The sequence below is a fragment of the Bactrocera tryoni genome, chromosome 1 (assembly GCF_016617805.1).
Source record: "Bactrocera tryoni isolate S06 chromosome 1, CSIRO_BtryS06_freeze2, whole genome shotgun sequence".
Lineage (NCBI taxonomy): Eukaryota > Metazoa > Arthropoda > Insecta > Diptera > Tephritidae > Bactrocera > Bactrocera tryoni.
Genome location: NC_052499.1, coordinates 90173761 through 90191390, shown reverse-complemented (window position 1 = coordinate 90191390; position 17630 = coordinate 90173761). Strand labels below are relative to the sequence as shown.

Genomic DNA, 17630 nt, shown 5'->3' with positions numbered 1-17630 from the left:
ACAAACACACGCAGAAAATTATTTCCAATGGCTGTAAAATATGTCAGACTAAATTCCATGTTTATTTTCGTGCAATGACACGTAAAAAAATAATTGCAACCCTGTGCTAGCTGTTATTTTACTGAAATACATATTTTGACGTTACATTTTTGAGGAAGGTAAATTTTAAATAGATTTTATAATTTATATTTAACACTAGAACTACCGATGTTAAATATATACATACATACCTAGTTTTACCGCACCCGTCAAATTGACGGATTTTTGATTATAGCTTTTATAGTAACTTTTGAGTTAGTTTAAGTAAATAAAAGAATACAATTTAGCAATAACAACATTTAATATAATAATTCATTAATTATTTATAAAAAAAAACAAAAACAGTTTCTATTTGAATGAGGCACATATTTTACATGTGCATGTTATATTAGTTGAACACTTGCCACAAACATATTTGTTGCATGCATTGTAAGTATAAGTCGCTCTGTTTTTAGAGTTTTTAGTTCTAAACTAACAGCGTTATAACGTCTTCCGCACACTTTGGATTTTTCAGTATAAAATGTCTGGAGGCGATGTAATGAACGTACTATATGTATATATACATATGTATGTATTGATGTCCATCATTGCATCGATGATATATAAATTATTATAACCGTCATTTTGACGGGTCTTGGTAAAAATAGGTATATAGGTATAGATATAGGTATATATAGGTCATACTGATTATGGAAATTAAAGTCGATGAGGGGAAATTGAATAGTAATAATTAACTGTTCTTATATTTTATTAAAAGTCGCAATAAAACTCTGGAACAATTATATAAATAATAATCAAATTTTTAAGCATATAATTTGTAAACCGTCAAAATGACGGTCTGGGTAGTTCTAGTGTTAAATTACAAAGATTTGCTACCGTTTTTTGTTAACAATGAATGCAGAAGGTGCGCCAATTCACAATAGCCATGCACAATAGTCATTTACAATAAATTGACCGAATCAGTCGTTCATATATCACTAGATTCTGCAATGGGTGCTCTCGTGCCCTTGTATATTTCGGTATAGGATTTTTGCAAACTGCAATCTTGCAAAAGCAAGAGAATTCCCCTAGTGTTTTTCAAATTTTCTGTTCCTATGAGTTACATTAGATCGTATTTCCGAAACTATTTGAAACTTTTGTGTATATGTAAGAGAGTTAATGAGTTGCAACATGTGTTGTATAAGGTTTCATGAAAATTCGTTCAGTATATTATAGTATCGGGCAGTCGCCACTGCTGCGTTCATGACTTACATATCTAGCTTAGATTAGATTGCAATGCATTATATATTTTATAATCAAGTAATACTCTAATGGGCAAGAGGAGGGCAACCGTTTAGGAAAAATAATAATAACTGGAGTTAAACAAAATTGTTAACTTAACCTTGTCATAATCATATAATTTTTCAACCTTAATTAATGCCCTATGTACATCTGTCTATTAGCTTTTCTACATATGACAATTAACATTGTTCAATAAAACATTATTATTTTGTTGCCATATATCAAACCGATGCACGCTTCAAACTCAGCGTACTCTCAACGATATCAGTAGGTCGAAAATCGGGATCAACAAATGGTTCATGATTTAGACACTTTGTACCCCCAAGGCACGTGCATGAACAAATTGATAAAGTTTCATCGAAGTCTGTCGTATAATTTGAGTTCAGTAACATTTTACCATGCATATTGAAATTACTGGATTCGACGTCGTAGGCTAGTTGTTGATGAGAGAAAGCAGTTGCCGCGGCTTCTTGAGCATCCTGTTCGTTACGTTTTGCATCTTCGGCTTGCCTGTAAAAGTAATGTCCACAATATTAGTCGAAATATGCATTTCATCATCACTGATATTATAAGGAAAATATCCTGCATCTTAATACGCGTACGCCGTTGACAAAACGACGTACGAGTATCGATGTGCGGAAACTTAATTGAAATGAAATTCAGTGTTATGTACCCAACACTTTATTTCTATTACATGGTCATGAAGCGAAGAACCAGCAGATTGATACTGGCAGCGACTACCGCAAGTCCAAATAGAATAAACACCAAACTGAGCGCAACATAGCCGGGTTTATTGATCAGCGCCTGATCGTTTTGCAACGCCACATAGTCACCGAATCCGATGGTTGTAAGCGTCACAAAGCAGTAATAGAAACTGTCGAAATAACTCCAGCCCTCATAGCGTGAAAAGACTGCTGCGCCAGTGGTTATAATGATGGACGATAGCATACCCGTCGCTAACATTAAATTCATTTCAGTTGCCTCGGTTTGAGTGCAGTGCATATAACGTTTCGCTCGTCGTATTATTACTGAAGCGAACTTATTTAAACGTTCTCCAATCGACTGGAACATGACAAGGCCCAACGGAATGCCAACCTGCAACGATATCATTTTACAGTCGTTAATCTAATATTGATGTTGGCAAAGAATTTATATGTGCACATATTAGGGTGTTTTTTTTTAACTATTCATTTTTTTCAATCCCATCATGAAATTTCCTTGGAAATACCCTAAAAATTTTAGCCCTTAATATTAACATCAAGGGCTGGACCAAGGCATGTAAAAATTTTCCATACAAAATACAGGACAATCGTGATTTTTTATCTTTAAATTTCTACAGCTCAGATCCATTTTATGGCATCGCTTTGACTTTAGACACATATTCCTCAGAATTGAACACTCTACAAAAGTGCCCATTGCGACATAGTCGAAACTCACACCGGCGATCATAAATGGTATGTAATAAAAAATCTATGAAAATTCCATACAGCCTTACCTAAAAAGTCGAATATCTCGAGAAGTATTAATGATGGCGATTTTGACCTCGGACCTTTTTTGTAGCAAATAAAATTTCCATGTACATTTTTTCTATAGCTCTTGTCATTTACGAGATATATACAAAAAAATGCGAATTTCGCTGAAATGTCAGGTTTGGAGCCCCGTACTACCTCGCCGGTGCGAGTTACGACTTTGTTGCACTGGGCACTTTTGTAAAGTGAACAATTCTGAGAAATATGCGTCTAAAGGCAAAGCGATGCCATAAAATACCTCTGATCTGTCGTAATTTAAAGATAAAAAATAACGATTGTCCTGTATTTTTACATGCCTTGGTCCAGTCCTTAATGTTAATATTAAGGGCTCAAATTTCTATGGAATTTTTTTTTGTGTATTTCCAAGAAAATTTTATGATGGTATTGAAAAAAATTAATAGATAGTTCCTCCTAAATTTTTATGTTTTATTATTAATACGTATTAAGAGGCATTCTAGGAAGCCAGTAATGTAATTAAGTACACATTGGCATTGTTGTTTGTGAAAACCAAAATGATATTCTGGGAACACCTTATTCTCTTCTAGTATTGGATACTAGAAGATGGATGGGAATTTGTTATATCCTGTGTACTTCTTGTTAGGCAATTTCTCAATTACAGTACGTACAGTGGTATGCAACTAATACATTATTATAGAAAAAGTATATACAAGTATATCTTGCCATTAAACTATGCAGACAGTTGATTGAACGTGAAATTATTATAATTTGGTATTTTTACTTCTATTTTACGTTTTTAACAAAAAAATTTCATTAAACAAAGTTAAAAATTCGATTTTAATTTTAACTCTTAAGTTACGTGGACAAAACATATGCAACCATTGGGAACAATGGTAAAAAAATAAGATTTACTAATATTTTTTTGCAAATCCATTGTTTTTTTATTACTTTGGCACATCTTCTCGGCATTGAAGCAATTAAATTATCCATGGGTTTCATCGGAATCGATTGCCAAGCTTCTTGAGTCTATTAAAAAGTTCATCACAATTTTCAAGTTTATTCTTCTCTATGCGCCTGTTAACCAGCTTCCACAAGTTCTCAATAGGATAGAGATCTGGTAACTATGGTGGCCAGTCCATAAGATCCACTTTGTTTGCTTCAAACCAAGACTTGTCATATTAACAGTGTGCTTTGTGTCATTGTCCAGTTGGACGCCAATAGCATTTCCCACTCAGCATAGGACAACACTCTCCAAAATACATTTGTAGTCGTATTGAATCATAATTCCATTAATCTTATATAATGGCCCAACTCAGTTAGCAGATAAGCAGCCCCACACCATTATTTCAATAAAAGAAAAGGTTTACCCGAATTAACACAAGAAATTTATTTACAAGAACTAAGGATATTGCATCATTTCCAATGTGGAAGCTAAAGGGTAACGGAACAATACCGCAAAAATAGTGTCACTTAATCTCAAACTTTTTTTTTTTGCTTCGGCCGCCTTTGCCACTATATCCGGTCGATTGATTATCTGTTTCCGGGTTTTAATGGATTCAAGACTCATTACTGGCGAATAATACGTTTCATGAAATCCTGGTAGTCGGAAAGTATTGTTTCATGACGTTAATGCGGCGCTGTTTTTCGAAAAAAATTTAGTGATTTTGGAACCAATCGTGTTTTCTCTTTTCTTAGGCCCAAAATCTGTCGTTTTCAATGATCCTTCCAATATTCCAACGATGCCAGTAGGATTTCTGACTGTTAATCGTCGATTTTCAAGCACCAATTTCTTTATTTTATTGGCGTTTTGATCATCAGTTGATGTGGATGGTCGTCTTGGAAGTGATTTGTCGTGAGCGCGTTCTCCACTCTCTTTGAATAATTTGTACCAATCAAAACACGCGACAAACCTTTTCCAACATTCTGAACGTTTTGGCACCAGAAATGTAAATCGCACACAAAATTTAATGGAACTTCTTTGTTGAATAATTTACTCGTCGTCAAAATCGCCAAACGCACTTACATAGGTACTTCAGAAAGCAAACACTAATGATTATTTTGATGTGATATTTGGCACAGATGTTACCAAGGATGGAGTCATGTGTAGAAATTCTTGCAAGTGAGGAAAGTTCTCTGATCGCCATTCACTTGGGAGTGACCAGAAACAATTCTTTTACACATGGCTCAAGCAGCTCACTACTTCCGGTCTTTGACCAAGTATCCTCTGGGTAGCCTAAGAACATCCGTTTGAAGGCGAGCTAAAGTGAGAAGGCGAAACATCCCCACATAGGGTTGTGTGCTGGGTTTGGAACCCGCCACGTAAAAAACACTCCAATGAAAAACCAACGACAGCCTCGGATTATCTGTAGTACTAGATTCCAGCATAAGAAGATTCATCAAGCTACCTGGCTGTCTCCAGATCGAAAAACTACCAACCAGATCGATCATGTTGTGATAGACGAAAGACACGTCTCCAGTGTTTTAGATGTGCGTGCGCTCCCAGGTCCTAACATCGACTCGGACCACTATCTTGTTGCAGCTAAGATTCGCACCCGCCTCTGTGCAGCAAAAAACGCACGCCATCAAACACAAGGAAGGTTCGACGTCGAGAAGTTGCAATCACAACAGACAGCCGAACGATTTCCTACTCGGCTTGCATTCCTGCTCTCTGAGAGCACTCGTCAACAACTCGGTATAAGGGAACTGTGGGACGGCATTTCAAACTCCTTACGTACAGCTGCAACCGAAACCATTGCTTTTCGGAAAGTGCAAAAGAACAGCTGGTACGACGAGGAGTGCCGTGTCGCAGCGGAGAGAAAACAGGCTGCCTACCTGGCAACTACACGTGCGGGATGGGATAGATACCGAGAGTTGAAGAGGGAAGAGAGACGCATTTGTAGACAGAAGAATAAAGATGCCGAAATGCGCGAGTACGAAGAGCTTGATAAGCTGGCCGACAGGGGTAATGCTCGAAAATTCTACGAAAAAATGCGGCGGCTTACAGAAGGTTTCAAGACCGGAGCATACTCTTGTAGAACCCCCAAAGATGAGCCACTAATGTCCAGAGCATATTTAAATTATGGAGGGAACACTTCTCCAGCCTGCTGAATGGCAGTGAACGCACAACACCAGGAGAAGGAGAACCACATGAAGAAGTTCGAATAGCAATTGCCCGCCTGAAGAACAACAAAGCGGCAGGGGCCGACGGATTGCCGGCCGAGCTGCTCAAACACGGCGGCGAAGAACTGATAAGGAGCATGCATCAGCTTCTTTGTAAAATATGGTCGGACGAAAGCATGCCCAATCCATAAAAAAGGAGACCCCACAACCTGGGCCAACTACCGTGGCATTAGCCTCCTCAACATCGCATATTAGGTCCTATCGAGCGTATTGTGTGAAAGATTAAAGCCCACCGTCAACAAACTGATTGGACCTTATCAGTGTGGCTTCAGACTTGGAAAATCAACAACCGACCAGATATTCACCATGCGCCAAATCTTGGAAAAGACCCGTGAAAGAAGAATCGACACACCACCTCCTCGTCGATTTCAAAGCTGCTTTCGACAGCACGAAAAGGAGCTGCCTTTATGCCGCGATGCCTGAATTTGATATCCCCGCAAAACTAATACGGCTGTATAAGCTGACGTTGAGCAACACCAAAAGCTCCGTCAGAATCGGGAAGGACCTCTCCGAGCCGTTCGATACCAAGCGAGGTTTCAGACAAGGCGATTCCCTATAGTGCGACTTTTTCAACCTGCTTTTGGAGAAAATAGTTTAAGCCGCAGAACTAAATAGACTCACTACACACTCTTCTATAAGAGTGTACAGCTGCTGGCGTATGCCGATGATATTGATATCATCGGCCTCAACACCCGCGCCGTTAGTTCTGCTTTGTCCAGGCTGGACAAGGAAGCACAGAAAATGGGTCTGGCAGTGAACGAGGGCAAGACGAAATATCTCCTGTCATCAAACAAACAGTCGTCGCAGTCGCGACTTGGCTCTGTTGACAATCATTGAAGTTGTAGATCATTGGAGCCAGTGTAAACACCACCAACAATATCAGCCTAGAAATCCAACGCAGGATTGCTCTTGCCAACAGGTGCTATTTCGGACTGAGTAGGCAATTGAGAAGCAAAGTCCGATCAGTCCTCTCTCGACAAACAAAAACCAAACTCTATAAGTCACTCATAATTCCCGTCCTGCTATATGGTGCAGAGTCTTGGATGATGTCAACAACGGATGAGTCGACGTTGCGAGTTTTCGAGAGAAAAGTTCTGCGAAAGATTTATGGTCCTTTGCGCGTTAGCCACGGCGAATACCGCATTCGTTTAGCGAATTAAAAGACAGAGGCTACGCTGGCTAGGTCATGTTGTCCGAATGGACGAAAACACTCCAGCTCTGAAAGTATTCGACGCAGTACCCGCCGGGGGAAGCAGAGGAAGAGGAAGACCTCCACTCCGTTGGAAGGACCAAGTGGAGAAGGACCTGGCTTCGCTTGGAATATCCAATTGGCGCCACGTAGCGAAAAGAAGAAACGACTGGCGCGCTGTTGTTAACTCGGCTATAATCGCGTAAGCGGTGTCTACGCCAATTAAGAAGAAGAAGTTACAAACTTAAAAAAAAAATATTTCGCGCGAAATTGAAATTAAAAAGTCTTACTATTTTTTGCTTACAAAAAACTAACAGGATTTGTAAACAAACTCTGTTGAATTGTTTTCTGATTTTGATGGCGGATTAATCACTCGTTAAATAATTTTTATACTCTTGCAACCAGTTGCTACAGAGTATTATAGTTTTGTTCACCTAACGGTTGTACGTATCACCTAAAACTAATCAAGATAGATATAGGGTTGTATATATATATAGTATGTATATAAATGATCAGGATGACGAGAAAAGTTGAAATTCGGTTGACTGTCCGTCCGCCCGTCCGTGCAATCTGTAACTTGAGTAAAAATTGAGACATCTTGATGAAACTGGGTAAACAGGTTCCTTAGTACAAAACAAAAATCGAGTTCGTAGATGGGTGTAATCGGACCACTGCCACGCTCATAAATCGCCATTAACTGAAAACCTATAAAGTGCCATAACTAAGCACTTAATTAAAATATAAAACTGTAATTTGGCACAGGGGACAACAGTAGCAAGGGGCACCTGTGGATAAAAAATTTTGAAAAAGTGGATGTGGCCCCGCCATATTTAAATTCCACTTGATTCTTTTACATTCCAGAACACAAATCAAGAAGCAATTAATATAATGGTATTAAACTTTGCACGAATAATGCTTTTAGCGTATGTCAACTTATGACAAAAAATTGTTCAAATCCAACCAAAACTGTTCAAGACCCTAGACATATTCGGTACTATGTGGAGCCCAGTACCTATAGTTGACTTTTGACCGAAAATGTCGGTCAAGGTGTGATATATATGGATAATGTGATATAACTGGATAACTTTCAGAAAATATATAATTTTTTTTTTATTTTGATTCTTGCAAGTTGCAAGAGTATAAAATGTTCGATTGCACCCGAACTTAGCCCTTCCTTACTTGTTTATTATACTATTGATTTCTATTAATGGACAGTTTCCCTGTCACTTTCGAACAATTGCAGCAGTTGGCGATGTTAAACAAAAAATGGTGCTGACAAATTCAGTTCTAAAATTTGGCATTGGCGCATCTGTCCTCTTCAGTATTTTTCAATGACACCGTCAGAATAGCGTAGATTTTAAGAATTTTTCATTGTTTAATTTTCGCTATGCCTATAAAAAAAGCCTCAAGACCACAAAATATAAAAAAACCGCAGTTTAGATTTTGAAAATTTTTTAATTTTTCAGTGGGAAAAAATGTATATCAAACAATTTAAAAATTTGACCTAAGTCCAATTCATTAGGTAGCGGCAACAATGTTTCGTATTCATTCGTACATAATATTTTCACTATATTGGAACGTTTTTATAATACTATTTAATAGCTAAAACAACGTGTGACCAGAGCTTCTGGTATTGTATATACCGATGTGTTCAAAACTACTAAAAGAGCGATAAGTCTCAGCAAACAAATGTTAAATAAGATAAGAAATATTTTAGCTATTGTAATAAGTTATACAGTCCACATAAATTAGATAAGGCAGAGACAATACAAAACATACATAAATAAACTCATAAAAATATATGCAGGCACGTATGTAATATGTAATATGCATGCACTCAAGAAATAATATAAACCTATTTACTTAGGTTTGGGCAATTGATTACAAATGCAAGTTAATGCAACCCAAACCCACTAAAATAAACCCCTATCCCATTCATCTCTAGTAGACACAGATGTATGTGATGTAAGTCGACACCACATTCATTCATAGGATCAAGCCAACCGCCTATCATAACAAATAGAATTAACGTAAACAAAGAATATTAAAATCAACAATAGCCAATTTGCAAAGTCATCATAAAATCTATTGGAATACAATTACAAGAAGAACTTGATCCCGCAACAAGAAATGCCACAGCCATCCCTTTTGCATGATCAGCATTATAATACTATAAGAACTAAAATTAAGAGATAAATAGGGCAGTTATGAGTTATAAGTTATAAGCGAGAGTTATAAGTTACTTTTAAAAAAACCAATAAAGAAAATAAAAAATTAATTGGCGCCCGAGCAGGGACCCGCACTAAAATATCCTTCATCAAGTGGGGTTCGACTCCACTAAAAGGACACGGATGTCCATATAGAAAGTGTGGGTCCATAAATAAAAAAATAATATAAACCTCCAAGTTTCCATAAGGTTACCCGAATCAACAAAGGTAACGGAAACAAACTTATAAATCGAATATCCCATAAAAGGGAGAAAAAAGTGTAAAAAAAATTAATCAAGTACCTATCCCAGAAAAGGAAAGGGAGAAAAGAAAAATAAAACAAATTAAAACATTTATAAACTTAAAAAAAATATATTAAATTTTTTTTTTAATAAAATTTTGAAAATAAATAATAATAAAAAAACATTGCGTATAAAGAACAACAACAATAGCAACAACAACAGCAGAAACAACTACAGCGGAGCGGCAGCAGTGGCAGCAACAACGGTAGAAGCAACTACAGCAGAACAGCGGTAATAGCAACAACAACCACAGAAAAAAAGATACTCGTAAGCTTATTTTTAAGAACAGTATAAGTAAAATATCTATATAACATAATATAATACAGTATATAATATATATATATAAGACTTTAATAAGAATACACATACTTAATTGTTAGAATACGACAGACGATTGACACAAATCCTTTGAGAAAAATTTGTGTGAATGATATTAGTGAAACTGGATAAAATTATAGAAAAATTTAGCAAAATGAGTGTAGCAAGCAATACCACAGAATGAGATAGAACTTTTGAAAAATCAAATAACTCAATTAACGACGAGAGATAATATAACAGAATACACAGTACAGACTATTGACGCAAATGTTAGATGCGACGAATCATTAAAGGTAATAAAATCCTTACCGGAGTTTGCAGGAAGACCTGAAGCATACGTTAGCTGGCGAGAAGTCGCCCATAACTCAATATCTTTGTATAACCGTGGTAGCAAAAGATACTTTGCCGCACTAACGATATTAAGAAACAAAATAATACAATACGCAAATGACGTTCTTACAAATCACGGAACGGTCCACTGTGTTGCTAAAGCTTATTTTTATGTTGGCCCGTTGATTTTTAATTGATATTAGAAGTCAAATATAAAAAAATTTTCACGAAAAGAGGGGATTTCAGGGCTGTATTCAAAATGATCTCATTTGATTTTGGTGACAGATATTTTGATTCGGAAAAAAAATCTGCCTTCGGACAAGTATCTTCTGTAAAACAAAGGAATGTTGTTTGAGACATTTTCATATGCACCTTTTTTAGAGCGAAAACCCGACTAAAGGTCCATTTTTCCTTTAAATTTGGGTTAGGTAAGCAATATCTAAAAAGTCCCAGAGAGTCCCAGTTCCAAAACACTACAGAAATGTTACATAATTTGTTTTCAACGAACTGTGAAAAAATCAGCTGCCCATACCTGCCCACCTGGGAGTTATAGCGATTTTAGTATATCACTCTCAGTATTTATTCCATAGAAATAGAACGGAAATTCTCGGAATCACTTATTTTTTTTATTCTACATTTATTCTAGCACTCCACAAAAATGAGCATAACTCTCTTAAAACTGAAGCTATTGACTTCAAAGCGGTATCAAATTAAAGCTATTATTGCCACCTTTCAAATAAGAAATGAAATAGATTTGGTTTTATATAAAATTTCAGAGTTTATCAACAAATATCGAAAAATCATGAAAATTTGACGTTTATAATTCTTGTTCGGACCACCCTATACTTTATTTAAAAAAAATCATAGGGTATTTATCAGAAATAAAAGAAGAATTAAAATACATTTTTTTTGTAAATTTTTGGAACAACTTTTTTTTATTTTACTTTTGTTGAAAATTTGACCCAACAATTTTTTTCGGTGTAAATTTTTTTTTACTCATTCTGTTTGGGATTTCATTCTGACCAATCTGTAGAAGTTTCTCATCGAGTACAGTTTAGGCAATATGATTTCCAAAAAAATTCCGGTTTCGCAACACTGTGCGATCCTCAATTTTGACGCGATCATAAGTCGCTTGGATTTCGCCTATGCCGATAAGCGACCAATCCATATCCTTGAACAAGAGATAAGCATTCTTCGACAAGGAAACTTGCCCATTATTGACTATTATAACGAAGTCAATAAAAAATTGACTTTGATAATTAATAAGACGATAATGTCTCACATGGTTCCAATAAGGGACTAGTAGATCAACTTAATGACCAACACAGGAAAAATGCCTTGAGAATATTCATTTCAAGACTTAACGGTTCCCTATCAAACATTTGGTTCTCGTTAGCCCCATCTGATTTACCAAATGCTTTAGCGAAAGCTCGAGAATTAAATTCAAACAATATGAGAGCAAATTTTGCTTTCCAATTCAGTAGGAGTCAGGCTCAGCCGAACCCAGTAAAATTGCAAGTTCATAATCGTCGAACATCTCCTCTAAACTTCACAAATAACCAGTTCCAGAACAATTTAAGATTCCCTCAAGTAAACAAAAATAACCAACAATATGCACAAAGATATAACCAAGGATTCCAGAACAAAACTAACCAACAATACGTACAACCAGTACCACAAACAAACTCAACACGAACAAACATACGCCAAACGGAATTTTGAAGAACATAAAAGAACACCACAACCTCCATCTAAAATTCAACGCATAATTAATATTCAAGAACAAGCTTTTTTAGGCTGAAGACAGGACTCCCATACATTTATAGGTACTGCGGAGTAACAGGAAGAAAACTAAAAGTCCTAATTGACACAGGAGCCACTTGTTGCTATTGCAAACCAAACACTTTTTTATATAGAGATAAATTAGATGTAATTAAAAGAGTAAAACAATTAACGGATTCACCGCTATTGAAGATTATAGTGAAGTAAATACCTTCAATACGATACAGAGATTTTACGTAATCGAAAATTTAGAAGCAGATATGCTAATAGGGCTTAATATTTTGAAAAAAGCAGAAGTTGTAATAGATTTAAAGAATTAAATATTAAAATATAATAACAAAACACAACAAATAATAATGGAAATTTTAATACTACCTTGGGAAGCTCAAATGCTCCTATGGCGCCCGCTGATGAATTATGCCAGCAATTATGTAATTTAAGTACTACTCTGGGACAAAAAGATCCTAGAAAGCCAGCGAAGAATAATACCGCTTATAATAATTTAAAAAATGGAAATCTTGAATATTTGAAAACAGAAACAAAGAATGAAATCGAAAAAATTCATTCAAATATAAATACAAATTTACCCTTTAGAACGGACGTTAAGGGGCTATACCAGTGTGACGCATGAAAAATTAGGCGATTTTCGTAAATTTTTTTAAAAGAAAGTACTAGATTGAATGTTTCGACGTTCTATGGACGTAATAAAGTATATTTTTAGCTATATTAAAAAAAAAAATTTACAAAAATATTGAAAAATAACGGAGTAATGTGCTGTCTGCGGAAGTGCCAAAAAAAGTGCCTCAACTGCTGGCATGATTCCGGTCGATTGAGTAGCTGAAACAAAAAAATTCAAAATGTTTATTAAACTTAAATATATTTTCTATACAATGGACTACGATCTTTGAAAAATATCAAAAATTAAGAAAATGGCGCCATTTTGAAAAAAATCGTTTTTTTACGAAAAAAATTGTCGTTTTTTTAATGCCAAATTGACAATTTTCAGCCAATCAAAAAGATCGTATTCTATTGTATAGCAAATGTATTCAACTATATCCAGTTTTAATTTGAAGTCGATCGGTTAATTTCTCGTTGAGTTATAATGTCAGCAAATTTGAAAAATGTCGTTTCGAGAAAAACGCGTTTAAAGTTTCACTTATATATGTTTGCACCTCTGAGCGGTCGCTATTTAGAACGCTGCCATTCAAAAACTATTTAAAATACGACCTCGCCGATTTCACAGGATATTTTTGAATATATAAGCTATCGAAAAAACAAAAAAAAAATTTTTTTTTTTGAAAGTGTCACACTGGTATAGCCCCTTAAAGCTGAAATACGCACAATTGTTGAAACTCTCATATGGAGTAAACAGTACCCATACCCCTTGTCCGTTAATACTTTTGTGAACAATGAAATAAAGAATCTATTAGATAATGGTATAATACGTCCAAGTAAAAGCCCCTATAATTCACCAATATGGGTTGTACCAAAGAAAGGAATAAATGAAAATGGTACACCAAAACTTAGGCTAGTTATAGATTATAAGAAAATTAATGAAAATACAGTTCCCGATAATTACCCTATCCCAGACACAAATGTTATATTAGCAAACTTAGGAACAGCAAAATACTTCTCTACTCTAGATTTAGAGTCAGGTTTCCATCAAATTACAATGCAGGAAAAGGATATAGAAAACACAGCTTTTAGTGTCAACAATGGCAAATATGAATATTTAAGACTACCTTTCGGATTAAGGAATGCCCCTAGCATATTTCAAAGAGCGATGGATAATATATTACGCAATTATGTAGGAAAGTTTTGTCATGTATATATCGATGACATAATAATCTATTCAAATAATATAGAAGAACATAGAGAACGCTTACAGGTAATAGTCAAAACACTTGAGGATGCCAATATGAAAATATCTTTAGAAAAATCAAAATTTTATGAAACCGAAGTCGAGTTTTTAGGATATATGGTTGCCCAAGGAATTATTAAAACAGACCCAAAAAAAATTGAGTGCATTAAACACTTCCCTATTCCATCTACTTTGAGACAATTAGTTTTTTAGGAATTACAGGATACTATAGGAAATTTATTCAAGACTATGCTTTAATAGCAAAACCCTTAACCAGATACTTGTCAGGAGAAAATGGAATAATTTCCCAACATACATACGTCAAAGAAAGTAAAACTGGATTTAGACCAAGAAGCAGTTATTGCATGTGAAAAACTCAAAAATCTATTAGCAAACCAAATTGAACCAGAGAACTTAAAACATAGAGAAGGTGCAGGTTCGACAGCGAACATTTGATAAATTTGCGACACGGAATCTCACCACACAAATACAGAATTCACGCTGTGAAATGTTAACATTTTTAACAGTTCTCCACATATTCAACAAAGAATATGAGAGAAAGAAATATACTTATGTATGTATGTATTTTCGGCATATGATGGCATGGCATATATGCCAAAGCAGATAATATGAAGAGAGATAAATATATTAACATGCCCATGACGATTTTCGTTTTGCTTGTTTATATTTAATTCCATTTTTAACAGCGAATAATTTGTACAAAAGACACTCTCACACAGAGAACATAAACAAATTTTTTATGTTCTTGTCTCACATGCCCAAGAATATGAAGAGACATAAATATATGTACATATCCTAACAACAGCATTGTGATATTTTCATGGTTCAATTTTTGCTTTCGCATTGTATGCAAATATGTATGCTTTTGCGTTTTGCCGTCGGCATTTACATATGTATGTATGTATTGGCATGTAATAATTATGATATGAGTATAATTTTGTATGAATGCATGCATAGTACTATTTACAGTCAATTTAGACTTGTATATTTAATAATTTAATTTGATTTTTACATAATATACTATACTAATAAATATTTTTGTATTATATTTCCTACTAATTGAAATTAAATTTATCACAATATATACATATGTATGTATGTATGTGTGTATGCATGTTTGTACATCTTCTATCATATCAATCTTATGTCTCTGCACATGCTCATATCATGATCTTATTATGCATATGTACGCATGTGCGCATTCAGAAATTCATATCATGATTTTATCACTTATCAATATAATGTATTACATGCGCGCGCATTGATCTGCATGTTCATGCATTCATATATACATATTTATAAGTATGTACATTAGGGTGATTCAAAAATATTTTTTTTTTTTTTTCAATTGGTACTCGCAAAAATAGGTTCCTAGACACCTCTAAGAAAGCCTCTCCAAATATGAGTTTTTAATTGTAACGGTAAGGTCCTCCGCCTAACGGTTTTCTATTTTTTCTTATTATCAGATAGAAAAATTTATATCTCGCTTCCAACTACTTGAAAAAATATCTTGTTAATTAGGTTTTGTAGGAAATTGAATGCTCTAAAATATGGTCCCTTATGATTTTTTCATAAACCCAACCGTTTAAAAGATATTAACGGTTGAAATTTGACTATTTTGGAAAAATTTTGTATTTCTTATGAATTTTATAACTCAATGAAAAAAAATTATTATGAATAGATTTTTGGAGTGGCTTTCTTAGAGGTGTCTAGGAACCTATTTTTCAGAGTACCAAACGAAAAAAAATTTTTTTTTTTTTTGATCCACCCTAATATGCATTGATGTTTGACGATGAATATCTCGTAAACGCTTAACTTAATCGAAATATCATCGTAGGCCATTTTTATAGAGCAGTAAATTTCCTACAAAACTATGTGTTTCATCATTCATAATAATTTTTTTTCATTGAGTTATAAAATTAATAAGAAATAAAGAATTTTTCCAAAAATAGTCAAATTTCAACCGTTAATATCTTTTAAACGGTTGGGTTTACGAAAAAATCATAAGAGACCATATTTTAGAGCATTCAATTTCCTATAAAACCTAATTGACAAGATATTTTTTCAAGTAGTTGGAAGCGAGATATAAATTTTTCTATCTGATAATAAGAAAAAATAGAAAACCGTTAGGCGGAGGACCTTCCCGTTACAATTAAAAACTCATATTTGGAGAGGCTTTCTTAGAGGTGTCTAGGAACCTATTTTTGCGAGTACCAATTGAAAAAAAAAAAAAATTTTTTTTGAATCACCCTAATGTACATAGATTTGTATACACTTCCGAACAAATAATGCACAAGCATACAAAAATACATACATATGCGTACACATTTGAATATGTCACCAACACAAAATTGAAGCATTGTTCTACAAAAACAATTGTCTACATAGCAAAAGCACCACAAGTCAATATGGCAGCCAAATTGGCGAAGAACAAATGTAGTAAATCTTACAACAAAAACATTTTCATTCATAAACGCAGGCGCAAATTCCACAAGCAACCTCGCTTCATTCATGAAAACAGACGCCGTAACATCTGCCCGAGCATGCCTTTGCCGACAAGCGTCTTTTCGCGACGATGGCAAAAGCTAAAAATCATAAATTGAACATCTTTCTGTTGCTTCTTCACAGAAAGAAGTGACAAAAGTGGCAACATAGCCGTTGTCGATTTACAATATTTGTCTAAAATATTTTTCTGTGACTCGCAAAAATCTGCGTCGATATGTATGCAAGCTCATACATATGCACGCTAGTTTGTAGGCGAAGCTGTTACAGCGGCAAGGGAAGCGGTCAATAGGCGGCCATTCGTTTATTTTTTTCGGCACAGCTTGGATTTTCTATCATCACACAAGTGCTGAACCAATGAGCGCGACAGACTGCAAGCGACAATTGTCAAATATTAGAATACACACGTTCTCAGAGACACATTTATTGAGGCAGCTTCACAACTATATAACTGTGTCCATAAGAACGTGTGTATTTTAATATTTGACAGATGTCGCTTGCAGTCTGTCGTGCTCAATTTGTTAAGCACTTGACTCTTTGGCAAAACGCAAGTTTCGGCCATTGGTTGACCATGAAAACGGAGATGCGAAAGAAGCGTGCGACACTTGTTATTATGAATGTATGTACATATGTATGTGGCTCGCATTTGCTTTCGTAAACATACAGACAAATGTGCCAAAGAAATAATATATGTATGTACAGTCTTCCACAAAACTGAAGGTACAGTGAATTTGGATTTGCGAATTGTATTGCTTTGCAGGTGTTTTTCATTCAAACGCCAAATAACGAAAATGTTATTATGGCTAGTAATAGTACTTTTTAATTTTTATAAAATTAACCATTTCGGCAACCTTGATCAGCGAGGAGATTACGTTTTTGTTGGCAACTCTTTACTGACGTTCCACAAAAGTCTTGGTACAGCTGATGCAAACGCGCTTTTATTTGTAAAAAGGGGAATCCCAAAATTCAATATTATTGCTGTGAATTAAAAGCTGCAGTCTGGTACTTTTAATATTGTATTCGTGTTCGTTGAGTGTTAGCTTTAGCTCTCTTTATTTATTCTCGCATGTATTTACTCATTTTATATATATTTCTGCCACTGCACATGCTCAATTCTGCTAAATAGCAGCG

General features: G+C 35.0%; 1 protein-coding gene across 1 annotated transcript in view; it reads right to left on the bottom strand.

Moving 5' to 3' along the window:
* Window positions 1–1219: 1219 nt before the first annotated feature.
* Window positions 1220–17630, bottom strand: part of LOC120772507 (two pore potassium channel protein sup-9) — a 43516-nt gene continuing 27105 nt past the window's right edge. The window contains exons 3-4 of the mRNA XM_040101155.1: window positions 2015–2415; window positions 1220–1830 (exon numbers count right to left, since the gene is read on the bottom strand). Of these exons, the coding sequence (XP_039957089.1) occupies window positions 1542–1830; window positions 2015–2415 (690 nt within the window). The 3' untranslated portion in view covers window positions 1220–1541. The remainder of the gene's footprint in view (window positions 1831–2014; window positions 2416–17630) is intronic.